Source organism: Culex pipiens, unplaced genomic scaffold (assembly GCF_016801865.2).
Source record: "Culex pipiens pallens isolate TS unplaced genomic scaffold, TS_CPP_V2 Cpp_Un0005, whole genome shotgun sequence".
NCBI lineage: Eukaryota > Metazoa > Arthropoda > Insecta > Diptera > Culicidae > Culex > Culex pipiens.
This window is the reverse complement of record NW_026292822.1, coordinates 160,958-176,476: the sequence shown is the minus strand read 5'-3', so window position 1 is coordinate 176,476 and position 15,519 is coordinate 160,958. Positions and strand designations below refer to the sequence as shown.

The 15,519-nt window shown below is 33.3% G+C and overlaps 1 protein-coding gene across 1 annotated transcript in view; it reads right to left on the bottom strand.

Moving 5' to 3' along the window:
• The window catches only part of LOC120419919 (potassium voltage-gated channel protein Shaw-like), a 106,564-nt gene that overhangs the window by 18,301 nt on the left and 72,744 nt on the right, over positions 1-15,519 (bottom strand). The window contains exons 6-7 of the mRNA XM_039582786.2: positions 11,389-11,685; positions 3,988-4,197 (exon numbers count right to left, since the gene is read on the bottom strand). Coding sequence (XP_039438720.1) covers positions 3,988-4,197; positions 11,389-11,685 — 507 coding nt within the window. The remainder of the gene's footprint in view (positions 1-3,987; positions 4,198-11,388; positions 11,686-15,519) is intronic.

The window sequence follows — 15,519 nt, the reverse complement described above, 5'->3', positions numbered from 1 at the left end:
TCTACGGTCATGTCGGTGAGGAAAACATTGAGGGATAAGTACTAGAAAGGTCAGCGTGATGTTTTGAGTGGGAGAAAAATAACAAGCAAAATTGATTGAACATCCAACTTAAGCACTTTAATCTTGATTGAAATTCCTGCTCAAAATCTGCGGATTACTCTGCGACACATTTTCCGAATAAAAGTGTTCCGCAGTAATTTCATCTATGCCCAGCCCTTCCCGGTAAAACCAAATACCACATAAAAAACAACAACACAGTACCAACATACAGCTTCATACAGGTCGGCAAACAGCTCACTTTCCGCCGAAAGGCAGAGGCTGGGAATGCCCACACACACGGAAAATCCCCGAAAGTTTCCTCAACCAAGATGTTTGCTCTTTTTTCAGCCTCTCACATAAAAGGCAGGAAAAACACAATTACAGCCCAGCGTGAAAAATGCTTCTCCCTCCACAAACAAAGTTGGCAGCACCCCACATTAGGCTTCCCCTGCCCGAAAAAAATGTGTGCTCCAACAATGCCCGCCGGTTAAAGGTGAGAGGGCTTTTTCTGCGAGCAAAAGCAAGGAGCGATTTTCACAAACAACAATAACAAAGCGAAACGAATTAGGTGTGGAAAGTCTGGGGGCGCCCTGGGAGGAGGGGAGGAAAAAGTAATTGATGGGTGGGAAATGTACTTTTCCAGCCCTCTTTTGGGGTGGGATTCTGAAGATGCAATATGCTTCGCATATATGCAAAGTGCATCCTTCTGTTGAATAAGAGATGATGCAAGAGAAAATGGGATTAGCTTTGTTGTGGAATAATTTCAGAATTTATGATTTAATTTGGAGAAAGCATAACTCAACTACGTAACAAAGGCTAGAAGAAGTTTCCTGGAAAAATATCTAAACTTGATACAGATTATCCACATTGAATTGATTTATGGAAATTTATACCAAAAATTACACTCGGATAGGTAATTTTCCCAAACGAGTTCACATTCCCGCGCAATCTGGCACAAAAAAGCTCGCACCCCACGTGAAAGCAAATCAGAAATTCATTACTTAATGAATATCTAACAAGATTCGAATCGAACCGAGTGCGAGCGCATGTTCTGCTTCTATTTTTCTCGGCAGATTTATGGGGTTTCACCGCTTCTGCGGAACAAGAAAAAATCAAGCTTTACGAAACAGCACTTCTACACTGCTCCCTCGAGAAGGTGCGGAAGGAAATCGCATAATGTCTGATGCACACGTGCGATTTGCAGCTGGTTCCACAAGTCATCACATCAGCACCGGCGTGGAATACTTCTCTGAAGAGGTGGAATTTGCTTATAATTTTACTTAGGTGAAAACCTTTTTTTTTATTTAAATAAATTGACAACGAAAATCAATACAAACTAGATCAGATACAATTTTAGATAAGCGAAAAAAAGAAAAAAGTTGGGGACAAATAAGCATAATTCAAAACAATTTCAGATAAATGAAGACAATTGAAGACAATTGAAAACAATTAAAGACAATTGAAGACAATTGAAGACAATTGAAGACAGTTGAAGACAATTGGAGACAATTGGAGACAATTAAAGACAAATAAAGACAAATGAAGACAATTAAAGACAATTGAAGACATTTGAAGACAATCGAAGACAATTGAAGACAATTTAGACAATTTAAGACAATATAAGGCATCAAAGACAATTAAGACAATTCCAACAATTGAAGACAGTTGAAGACAATGGAAGACAATTGAAGACAATTGAAGACAATTGAAGACAATTGAAGACAATTTAAGACAATTGAAGACAATTGAAGACAATTGAAGACAACTTAAGACAATTGGTGGCATTAAAGATAATTGCAACAATTGAAGACAGTTGATGACAATGGAAGACAATTGAAGACAATTGAAGATAATTGAAGACAAATGAAGACAATTGAAGACAATTGAAGACAATTGGAGACAATTGGAGACAATTGGAGACAATTAAAGACAAATAAAGACAAATGAAGACAATTAAAGACAATTGAAGACATTTGAAGACAATCGAAGACAATTGAAGACAATTTAGACAATTTAAGACAATATAAGGCATCAAAGACAGTTAAGACAATTCCAACAATTGAAGACAGTTGAAGACAATGGAAGACAATTGAAGACAATTGAAGACAATTTAAGACAATTTAAGACAATTGGTGGCATTAAAAATAATTGCAGCAATTGAAGACAGTTAATGACAATGGAAGACAATTGAAGACAATGAAAGACAATTGAAGACAATCGAAGACAATTGAAGACAATTGAAGACTGTTGAAGACAATTGAAGATAACTAAAGATAATTGAAGACAATTAAGGACCGTTGAGGACAATTGAGAAAATTTAAGACAACTGAAAACATTTAAGACATTTGAGACAATTGAGACAGTTGAAGAAAGTCGAAGACTGTTGTATCCAGTTGAATAAAGATGAAGACAATTGATGACAATTTAAGACAATCCAAGACAATTGAAGACAATTTTCTTGTTCAACCCCACGAAGGTGAATAAAATGCACTTCAATCCAATCGTGCTCCACTTCTTGTAACAAAGCAAAACCTTCCTTGTTGCGCCGAGATCTATGCTTTTAAAATTGTATAATCACATTATCGTTGCGAGACCCACGTCGCCAGGGTGCGGCTTCAGAGTATCGTACGGAAAACAGCAAATCTCAGCTCGAGTCACTTCTGGGTTTCGCCGGTATGAATTTTTCAAATGCCACACACACACCGTGGCAAAAGCTGCCAAAATTGGACGATTTTATTTGTTTCGCACAGATAAAAGCGAAATCCTGCTCGTTTTCGGAGCGAACAAAGTGAGAAGGAAATAAATTGCTTTTCTTGGGGTGACTCGAGCAAAAGTAGCTGCTAAATGAACTGTGTGTGCTATGAATACTCGCGCGCAGATTCATTCAATAAAAAATTAAAATAAAATTATTTGACTGGGAGGGGCCGGCGGCGGGGGCACTCTGAAGTGAGAATGTCGCGTTGAATGTCACAAGTCACGAGCTGTCGAAGTGGGAAATGTGATGTAAAATTCAGTGGCAATTGAATTGGCAGTTTGACTGCGGGTTTATTGGTGGAGCTTTCTGTTTTGGAAAATTTGCAGCAAATCAGGATCACGAAATTTAAGAAGAGCATTTTCTTATTTCTGTTGCTGCCTTGAATTGTCTTCAGTTTTTCGACTATAATTGATTTCTCCTTTTTCAATCGATCTCAAATTACTTTTTTATATTTGTTTTCAATTATCTTCAACTGTCTTCAATTGTCTTCAATTGGTTTCAATTGTCTTCAACTGTCTTCAATTGTTTTCAATTGTCTTCAATTGTCTTCAATTGTCTTCAATTGTCTTCAATTGTCTTCAATTGTCTTCAATTGTCTTCAATTGTCTTCAATTGTCTTCAATTGTCTTCAATTGTCTTCAATTGTCTTCAATTGTCTTCAATTGTCTTCAATTGTCTTCAATTGTCTTCAATTGTCTTCAATTATCTTCAATTGTCTTCAATTGTCTTCAATTGTCTTCAATTGTCTTCAATTGTCTTCAACTGTCTTCAACTGTTTTAACTTTTCTCACATTCCGTGGAATGCAACCGAGCTTTAGTTTCTAGCCCTGAAAAACTTCTCAACGACGACAATCATCGAACAAAGGATCCGGAAAACTTGCTTCCCATTGTTACAACATGTCAATCCACTTTCCTCAACTTTCAACGCGAACGTGAATGTGTGTCCCGCTGCAGCAGAATGCAGATGTACGTAACAATGTAATTTCCCAGAATGTGTGAACAGTAAAGGAAACTTTTTCCCCATGAAGAACCCTCCGATTGTCATCTCAGTACGGATGATTACGTGATGAGAATTTGAAACGTGAAGATGATGTCACTTGTGATGTTGGACTCCACTCTTAAATTCGTACAACTTGACCTACTGACTCTTTTCACAATTCAAGCTCCCACCAAAATGCAAAAACCGAACTTACCTGCGTGTGCGAGTAGAACATGGAGAAGTTGCTGACGATGACGGGCACGGGCAGGGCAATGGTCAGCACGCCGGCCAGGGCGCACAGCGCCCCCACGAACATGCCGACGTACGTCTTGGGGGCCATGTCCCCGTACCCGACGGTGGTCATCGTGACGATGGCCCACCACAGCCCCAACGGGATGCTCTTGAACTGGTTGTCCGGATTGTCCTGGTGGTGGTGGTGGCGATGAGAAGAAAAAAAGAGGAAGAAACGATAAGCTTTTGCTCGGCGTCAATCGAGAAAGTGCTGGTTGTTACGAAATAGAGCCTGGACTTCTTGGAAATTGGACCATAAATCTTAAATTGCTTTTAACTTTCTTAAATTGTTTTAAATTATCTTAACTTGTCTTAAATTGTCTAAAATTGTCTTAACTTGTCTTAACTAGTCTTAAATTGTCTTTAACTGTCTTAAATTGTCTTAAGTTGTCTGAAGTTGTCTGAAGTTGTCTGAAGTTGTCTGAAGTTGTCTTAAATTATCTTTAATTGTCCTAAATTGTCTGAAATTGTCTTAAATTGTCTTCAATTGTCTTAAATTGTCCTAAATTGTTTAATTTGTCTTAAATTGTCTTATATTGTCTTACATTTTCTTAAATTATCTTAAATTGTCTTAAATTGTCTTAAATTGTCTTAAATTGTCTTAAATTGTCTTAAATTGTCTTAAATTGTCTTAAATTGTCTTAAATTGTCTTCAATTATCTTAAATTGTCTTAAATTCTCTTAAATTATCTTAAATTTTAAATAGTCTAAAATTGTCTTGAATTGTCTTAAATTGTCTTCAATTGTCTTCAATTGTTTTCAATTGTCTTCAATTGTCTGAAATTGTCTTAACTTGTCTTAACTAGTCTTAAATTGTCTTTAACTGTCTTAAATTGTCCTAAAATGTCTGAAGTTGTCTAAAGTTGTCTGAAGTTGTCTGAAGTTGTGTTAAATTGTCTTTAATTGTCCTAAATTGTCTGAAATTGTCTTAAATTGTCTTAAATCGTCTCAAAATTTTTTTTCTCTTAAATTGTCTTAAATTGTCCTAAATTGTTTGAATTGTCTTAAATTGTCTTAAATTTTCTTAAATTGTCTTAAATTGTCTTAAATTGTCTATCCGGCGCCGTCGCTCCGTGCCGTACTCAAACACTTAGGAGCCCAGGGCGGCGAAATCCTTGTAGTTAAAAGGAAGACACTAGTGGTTGGTACTAGCAATGGTGGCCGACAGCTGTAAAGTCAACTTCGTTTTTTGTCTTGAATTGTCTTAAATTGTCCTAAATTGTCTTAAATCGTCTTAAATTGTCTTAAATTGTCTTACATTGTCCTAAAATCTCTTAAATTATCTTAAATTTTAAATTGTCTAAAATTGTCTAAAATTGTCTTGAATTGTCTTAAATTGTCTTCAATTGTCTTCAATTGTCTGAAATTGTCTTAACTTGTCTTAACTAGTCTTAAAATGTCTTTAACTGTCTTAAATAGTCTTAAAATGTCTGAAGTTGTCCAAAGTTGTCTGAAGTTGTCTGAAGTTGTGTTAAATTGTCTTTAATTGTCCTAAATTGTCTGAAATTGTCTTAAATTGTCTTAAATTCTCTTAAATTGTCTTAAATTTTCGTCAATTGTCTTCAATTGTCTTAAATTGTCTTAACTTCTCTTAAATTATCTTAAATTTTAAATTGTCTTTAATTGTCTAAAATTGTCTTGAATTGTCTTCAATTGTCTTCAATTGTCTTCAATTGTCTTCAATTGTCTTCAATTGTCTGAAATTTTCTTAAATTGTCTTAAATTGCCCTAAATTGTTCTAATTGTCTGAAATTGTCTGAAATTGTCTGAAATTGTCTTAAATTGTCTTAAATTGTCTAAAATTGTTTCAAATTGCCTTAAATTGTCTTTAATTGTACTAAACTGTCTTGAATTGTCTCTGCTTCAATATCGTATTTTTGTTGTTTTGATTGATTTGATAGTTTTGATTGTATTGATTGTTTTGATTATTTTGATTATTTTGATTGTTTTGATTGATTTGATTGTTTTGATTGTTTTGATTGTTTTGTTCAGATTTTAACACATACAAATCCCCTCACATGAGTATTTACAAGATGATTAATGGACCCAGTTACGGCGGCTTGAGCCCGAAATCGGGGCCAAATTTTGGAGGTGTGTTTCGATGTTGTGATGGATGTCCGTCCGTCTGACCGATCAACCGGGAGCTACAACCCGGAAGACACAATCTGGATCAAAACTAACGGGCTGCGAGGCAGGTAATCAATCTTGAAATGATTGAGAGGTAATTTCCCGGCGCTGACAAGTGAGGGCAGGATGCTGTACTTTGATTGAGTTGTCGTGTTTTTACGGAGTAGAAAATGTCGGGTTATTGATCTTTTTGTAAAGGAGTATCAAGGTTATCAAATTTTGAATTTTCCAAATGAAAGCTTGAAATGTTTCATCCACATTCTATAATCTAATTTGCTTTTCTAACTCGTTCAAGCAATAAATCAGAAATTATCTACGAGGACTCAATTCAGCATACTAATTAGATAATTTGCATCCATTTTACTGTTCGCTTTGTTATTTCGTTCTAATTGAATGCATCCCACCTTTACCGCGTCGGAAATCAAAGCAAATTTAACTCGAATCATTAAAATTAATAGACCTGCTTTCAAAACTTCGCGCTAGCCTTCCATCGGCTCCAAAATTGGAGTAGGATGAGGTAAATTATGGACAAAAGCGAAAATTCAACTTCACCCAAAAATGGCACCCAACCGAAGGTGAAGTAAATCAGAATTGGTAACGAGCCTTTGTTTTCCCTTTTGTGGAAAACATTTTCAGAGTTCCTGTAAAAGGTATGAAAATCGGATGGAAAATTTTCCACCAAACTTTCGCCTCATTTTCCTCCGCTCTAAATTGGGTGTTTTTGTGCCTACTCGAGCTTGCCCAAATCGGGGCCAGTGTCACAAATTGTGAATTACGGATCGGACGATGAATAATTTGATCAAAAGTCCGACCTCCGGAGAGCGGCTCCTTCCCCATCAAAATGGCACGCTGCGTCGTATTTCACTAATGTTTAGTTAGGGTTTCAAAGGGTTGAGCTTTTTTTATAACCATCCCCCTCTACTGGGTGTGTGCCATCTGTAACTGGCAGATTTTTGGCTTGCTTAAGGCTGATGCTGGATGCCTAATCTGGCACGAAATTTAAATTAATTTTGTTTATCACTTTGATCGCGGACTTGGCTTGTCATTTAAACAGAGCTCTTTAAATGCAAGGAAGCCAGCAACCAGAGAGGGATATTGAGTTCCAAAATCAATTATGCAAAAAATATGGTTTGAGCAATAACAAAACTTTTATGATATGCCTCACTTGCAGGTTAAAGTCCAGTGCTGGAAAAAAAATCCTCACAATGTCAAGCAAAGTTTATGATTCCTAGAGCGCATAAAAAGGTCAACCTTGAACTTAACACAGGCATGATTTTCCTAGCTTTGAAAACAAAGAAGCACTTTCAAAGATGGTGACCTCATAACACGCGGCTATTTAGGAGAGGGAAAGGTCATTTTGCCAAGAAGGACAGGCCTCCTGTTGTGAGATAAGATGGCTTTTAGGAAATTATAAACGAGTGTTGTGATGTTTTAAGACGCAGTTTTACCCTAAAAATAAATATTTGTTTTTGACTTGAATTTTATGTAATTTTTGTAAGATTAGATAGACCTTGATAATAAATTTACCTTTTATTAATTTTTTTTTTGTATGACGTTCAAGTCGATGAACTTTACAATAAAATTGATTAAAAATTCTCAGAAACTAATAAATTCAAAAATTTAATCTTTTTGCACAAATTCAGCAGCAATTTTAATTATACTCAAAAGGGCATTTTTTACGCCTGAGAATACACAGTTAAATAACATTTTATGGTTGAAGGTTGAAAATATGATAGTTCTCTCATTTTTGTATAATTTTACCTAAAATAATATGTACAATGTGTAGAGCGTTCAATTTCCCGTCCCGGGAATTCCAAGGATTTTCCGAAAAAAAAAAAATATTTCCTGTTTCCCGGGAAATTTGAAAGTTTCCCGGGAATTCCCGAAATTCAAGTGGAAGCATACAGTTTCTTAATTTTTTAATACCAGTATTTTGAAAATGCTCTAAAAAAAATAATGAAAAAACTTATTTATTTTATTTTGTTTAATGATATTCATTGTTAAGTTCGAATAGGTACGTATCAGAATATCACAAATTTTGATATAAACATTTATTTCTGATGAAATTAATTTCTGAAGCAATTGGGCTGAAACCAGTATGACTTGTTTTAAAAAAGATATTTGTCATGAAAAACATAATTTCTGCATGTTTTTTTTTTCATTTCAAATGTATGGGTCAAACCACACTCTCTCAAGCAAATTAAAAAGAATTGAGATTTTTGAGTATGGATTCATTTTACTCACTTGATAAAAAATACTCCCCATTTTGAAAAAAAAAAATCATTTTCTTGTAGCTGTATGATTTTTTACATGAAACAAGCAGTTAATTGATCTCCACACTTATTTTAACCGTTTAAGTCGCTGTCCTTTACATTTTTTGTATAATATTAATCAGAAACAAGTTCAGAAACAAATTTCAATATTTTTAAATATTTTTTTTTTTGGTTGAAAATTTCCCGTTTCCCGGGAAATTTGTAACCTCGGGAAATTGGACGCTCTAACAATTCAACAGAAACTGAAGAAAATTTAACTAAAATAGTTTTTTCCACAATCTTTTTTAATCATTGCAGAGATTTTTTTGGATTTTAATAATATAAACTCAATGTTTCATTCCTCTTGTCAAAAGAAGCTTTTTTGCGATTCAATATTTCATTTATTGTCATTTAAAAAAAAGTATTCCCAAAACCATTTTCATTAATCCGTTTCTTTTTAGATATCAAAAATTTGATTAAAAAGACTTATGACTTTTTTTTTAAGTTGACGAATTTCAGATTTTTTAAAATCTAAAATGACGTTATAGAATTTTGATATTTTTTTTGTGATTCTATATTTTTTTTGTGAAAATTTGATTATCTGAAGTGAACTTCTCGAATGCATAAAAATTTTGATATCAACCCAAAATATGACCAAAAATCGATATTTCGACACTTTGGCTCAATTCTGGAGCTGATTCCGATTCAGTGGGCAAAATTCCAAGGAAAAGCAAAAAGTTGAACAATTTTCAAATTTTTTAAGTGGGGTCTCGTACACTTTTCTCTTGAAAATTAGACATTTTCAAATAAATATATTTCGTGTTTAAGGAAAAACAACCCTGAGATTTTTCTAACCGTTTAAATGCAAGCTGGTGCTTAAAATTTTGCTTCAGCCTTTTCGAGATATTTATGTTTTAAAATTTCATCCTTTAGTCTAAATTGACTTTTCAAGAAACGAAAATGTTTATTTTTTAGAGCTTTAAAAGTGCGCCGAATATCACTTTTAACTCGCTCTTAAAGTTTACCCTGACTTGAAACTGATTTTCACGGTTTGTTCAAATGCTTTCTTTAATTTTGGTTGCAGAAAGCGTAGATTGCGAGATTAAATTTTGGTCCTTTTTGGAAGACATAAAAAATCCCAAAAATATTCCAGGAAAGTTATAACCAAAAAAATCACCCTAATCAAAATCATATACCCTCATTTAAAATCATATAAAAAGTTGCCCCTTTGCATTTGCAACAACTCTTTCGAAGACGCTCAAGCTCCAAAACTTGATTTTTTTCGAAAAATTAATTTCCACTTTATTTTGCGATCTGGACCAATGTGCAATGCCTATGGATAATCAAGTCTGGGCTGTAAAGGCATTTTAAGATGGAATTTTTTGTTTTTCTATTTTTTATATTTTTGTGCTCTTTTTATTTCATTTAGTATCAAGAATAATACTTCAAAAGGGTAGACTGGTAGTTCAAATTTGAATTTTGGAAAGATGTAGAAAATTTTGCAATTTTGTAAAACAAAAAAAAAATCGATTAATTTTTTCCCGGCTTGAAACATGGGGGCGATTTTTAGTGGCATTTAAATATCAAAGAATGCTTGTAAGAAAACAGAACCCCTGAAAAAAGTATTTTCGAAGAGAGGAGGTCACCTCTTCGAATATATATATTTTTTTCTAAGGTGCTTTTTTCATAAAATAATTTCAAATTGTGAAAGCGAATATTCTAATTTATAAATAAAATTTTAAATATATTTTTATGCAAAATCCCTTAAAAATGTAAGAAAAAGTAAATTTTGAAAAGAAGTAAGTAAGTATGCTACACATGGCCAATAGGTAAAAGCACTTTTAATCTTTTTAAATTATAAATTTCCTTTTTTTATTGATTTGTTACAATCACAATCTAGGTTTCCATGTTGTGGCTCTGTCAAAATGCCAATTTTTAGGTCAGGAATCCCATATTGCTCAAACTTGTACAGATTGGTCAGATTTGTAAATTACCTCGTCGGAATTCTCCTGAGAACATCGGCCACTCTTCAGGTTATGGCCATTGGCTTATATTCAACCAAATGAGTTCCATCCTATTTTCAATTTGGTATTCCGGTTCCACCGAAAATCAGCAAAAAGTTTATTGTTGTTGCATTATGTGTCATTATAGTTATCATGTTTTTTTTGTTTAAACATATTTCAGAAAAAAATCCGTAAAATGCCAATCTGAATCGATATTTATAACATATGACTTACATTTTACATTCAGGTTATTTTTTGAACAACTCCTGTATTGAAACATATTTTTTTAAATAATTTTGAATTCAAAAGAAATACAATCGCATGTTGAATGGATTTAATGTTTAAAACAGAAAAAAATGTTTTGTAAATGTTTCCCACAAAATTAGTGGATGCATGGATTATGCTAGGAAAAAGGGGTTAAAAATTTAAAAATAATCCATAGTGCATAGTTTAACATTACAAAGGAAATGTTTTTAAATTTGTTTAACAAAAAAAAATTTCGACCAATTAAGGAAGATAATAGTTTGCAATTTCATCAGATTTTTTGGATCTAATTGCTCAAATTGAAAGTTTAACATAAACAGATTTTTTTTTTCTTTTTTAAATCACAATTAACTGAATTAACATGTTTTTAACCTTGTAAGCTGTCGGCTTCACGCAATTGCACTTACATGACACATTTCAATTCCCACCAATAAACAACAACGTCTCCTCTTCTCGAGTTGAGCTTGATTGATAGATCTTTCCGTGTCTACAAGACATTGAATTTCGGGTGGAGCATCCTCCAAGTGATTTATGTCCTTCGTGGGAGCACGTGATTCCGGTTTTTTTTTCGTTCACCCTTTTTTCGGGCTGTACTCCGAAGCTTGTCTGAGACCCCACCGAAAAAATCCTTGTTGACACGAAACAATTTGTCACACTTCCTGCCCTTAAGACTCTTACCTGCAGCTTCTCGGCGTAGTACACGAGACTGGCGAAGACGACGATGCCCAGGACGAGAAAAAACACCAGCAGCGTGAGCTCCCGGGCCGAAGCCTTGAACGTGTGGATCAGAATCCGGAGGCCGGGCGAGTGGCGCGTCAGCTTGAACAGGCGCAATATCCGGACGATGGAGAACGCCTCGAGCAGGCCCGTCTGCTCGCCCATCCGCTGGCACACGTCCGTGTAGAAGCTGAGCGTCGCGGCCAGGTCGATGATGTTGACCGGGGATCGGATGAACACGAAGATGTTGGGGGCGACCTGGAAGGACGGAAGGGAAGGAAGGAAAGTCGAGATTGAGCAAATTTATTCTGCCAGTTTGCGAGCGCGAGTACACGTAATTTATGCAGCATCGTCGGGGGACATCCTCCGAGGGCTATTTCAACACAATTATGAATCTCGGAAATAAATTGTCCACTGATCATAGCAGGTTCTGCGGAAATCGCTAAATTGGCAGTGGGAAGATGATGATGTTTTTTTTTTCAAATTACTTCTATAAGTAGCTTCATATGAGTGATTGTCATAATTTGTTAATTTTATATTTGTTTGTTTATTAGTAGTGATGAGTAATTTTGTAAGACTTTGAACAACTATTTTATTTTTTGGATTCTTTTGAATTGAATGATACATTGCAAGTACTTTTTTTTGTATGACCAATGAAGTCATTTTGCAACATGTGATCGATCATACAAATTTGAATTCAATTAGTATCTTGAAACCAGATTAACTGAACGATTTGTTAACGAGTTAACTGTAAGTATTGTTTATGACATCTTTTAAAAATTATTGAAAAACATTACATACTTTTTTTAATTCGACTTTTCTCACAAAAAGTGGATTGCGCAAATCAAACATTTTTTCAAAAATCTTACATTATGAAATGTTTTAGATGACAAAAAATGTGATTTTTTAAGATATGACCTTGGTCAAAATTTATTTGGCAGTGTTGTCAATTTTTCAAAAAAAATCTAGAGATTTTTAAAGACATGGGAAATTATTTTTGAGTTCTTTTATGATGAAAAATTAAATTTGTAAACGAGTCTTTTGAAAATTTTGATATAATTTCTTAAATTTATTTGGCGGTGTAGAGAAAATCTCGTTTTTCATGTTCAGTTTACTTTCAGATTTATTTCGATCTGATTTACTGATCTCTTCAAATATAAATACTTCAACGGACAGATGAACACGAGGTTGTTGACGATTTAATTATAGAGATTTGATATCGATACATTTATCGTCATCATCGGAACGATAATGATAATCTATCGTTATCATTATCATTTTTGAAATAAATTCTAATCCTAAAAAATCATTTTAAATTTTCAAAGCTTTCACTCAGAATTTGTTTTTTGATAAAGTATAATTACTCAAAAAAATAAACAAAATACCATATTTTTTGGAAAATCTTCCATGTTTTCAATTTGCAAAAAGGGTATCAATCATAGTTGAATTAGGTTTGAAATTAATTGAACTTTATTTTTTGCAAAATATTAAAATTTTCACAAAATACCGTATTATTTTGAAAAGTATTCAAACTTTCATAATTTGCAATATGGTTATCAAACGAAGCAAAATTGTGTGTGAATTTTCGATGCATACATTTTTTTAAATAAAATACTCAAATATTTAAAAAAAATACCGTTTTTTATAAAATACCCAAAATAACATAATTTGTAAAATGAGTACCAATCGAAATGAATTTTTTCATGAATTTTCACTTTATTAGAGGTTTTCTTTGTTTAATCCTCTTGTTTTCACAAAATACCGTTTTTTTCTAAAAAAAATCAAATTTTTTGACATTTCCAAAATATGGTATTGTGTGAAATTTCAGTGAGTTACAACAAAAAATAGTTAAGTGAAAATATGCAAAATATGAATATTGTATCGTTTTCGAAAAAGTACGGTAATTTGTGAGTTTTGTTTAAAAACATTTGAATAAATGAAAAATGCTTACATAATTTCGCTTCGTTTGACACTTATATTGCAATATATGAAAATTGTGAGTATTTTCGGTAAAACAGCTTTTTATTGAAATCTGAGCATTTCACAAAGAAATAAAAATAAAGCGAAAATGTAAAAAAAAAAATGAAGTACTGAAGACGAATACGGTAATTTGAAAAGATACGATTTTTTGAAAATGAAGGCCGATGCAAATATTTAAAAAAGTTTTTGTCCCTCGGCCCTGGCCGTGGTCAAGGGGGTGGGGGGGGGGGGGGGCAAAAAAATAAAAAATATAAAAATTTAAATAACAAGCCATAGTCTTCACATTAAAATGAAAAAAGTGCTTTAAAATGCATTTTACACTAGTTCAGTTGTTTTGCAATCATTAGTTTTCAAAAAATCTAAGATCTGACAAAAACAAAAATCTTAAGATTTTTTAATAAACCCAAACATGCTAAAAATGATTTTAAACGCAGAAGAATGTATTTTAATTTGATTTCAGCTGGCTGCACTTGAATTTTAATTTTTCAGTTTATTGTTAAAATTTTTTTTTTGCCCCTTGATTTTTCGGGCAAATTTTGAAGGGGGGGGGGGGGTGACAAAAACTTTTAAAAGTATTTGTACCAGCCTAAAACATTCCACAAAAAAAAACTAGTTAAGTAAATAGTGGTAATAAATAAAAAGTGATAATGCATACAAAATACATATTGCAAATTACAAAAAAATAGTATTTTCAAAAAACACGGTACTTTGTAAAAATTTAGTGTTTCACTAAAAAATCTGTTAAAGTTTTAATGTTTGTAACATTTTTGAATTTCACTTTCGTATTGCAAATCTTGAAAATTTTAGTAGTTTCGATGAAATGTGGTATTTTGTGAAAATTTTTGTATTTTGCAAAAAAAAAACTCTGATAAAGTGAAAATGCAAGTAATGCATATTTGAGTATGATAGGAAAAATAATAATGCTGCGAAAATTTGAGAATTTTACTAAACAAAATTCATAATGATAGCATCATAAATTCAACTTGATATGGTCAAATTAAGTCAATTATAAAACATTAAAAATTAGCTATTTTTCATAGATTTATCGTTCCGGCGATAATGTAGCAGTCCACTTGATAAAAAAGTAAAGTCATCAACCAAAAAATGCTCCTGAGATTGTACTTTTTTTAATCAAGAATTTTTTAAAAATGGTAATTTTGCCCACCCATTTTTGAGTGTGATTAGTCAAATAAAAATGGGTTGTTACTTTTTTATCTGATTTTTTTAAGCAATACAAAAAAAACATTTCCCAAGACACAAAATCAATCAGAAATTCCGTTCACAAGATATAGATTTCTGAATATTTTAATGGATTTTTTTTCATGGAAAGCGACCAAAATTGCATGCAAACTGGGAGAACTAGTTATGCAAAATGTCTTCTTCGGTTTTAGAAAAAGTACACATAAAAATTTGATCTTATTCAAAAAAATAAAATAAAAAATTCTAGAGAATTGCTCTATTTTTATACACTTTTTAAATGGAGAAGATTCTAAATAAACATAAAATTTCCATTATTCTCGATCTATTAATCATTTTTAACTTTTTTAGTAATTCAAATTCAGATTGAAAAGGTTAGCAGCTCATTTGACTAATCGTTGAAACCCCACGTGTGACCGAAAAACATAAAACAACAAATCAAGCAATCATGAAAGACCGCGGGAACTGTGAAGTGGCAAGCAAAGGGTAACTTTGTGGTCACTAAAGAGGGACGATAAATTTAAATAAAACAATTTGCCACTCATTCACCCCTTTTTTGTGGGTGTGGCTATAAAGCGAGAAGTCATTCGTTTGGTTAGGATTTTTCCCACTGACCGCATTTAGGGTGAAAGTCATACGTTTCAAGCGAACAAATTTTGTCGCATAAAAACACAGTCGTGTGACAACATATTGGTCCCCATCCCTTGTTGTTCAAAGACTCAAGCAGCGCAGGCAGAGTGATGTGAGGAACGTGCCCAGACCAAATGCCCTTTAAAATCATTACCCGGGGAAATGGTCACCGTCGCCGGATTGTCGTCCAGGGCGCACAGCAGGCAGATTCGTGGAGCCATGTCGTAAGTTTTGAAATGTGGTGACATTTTTTGAGTTTTTGAGTTCTTAGCCAGAATTTCGAGT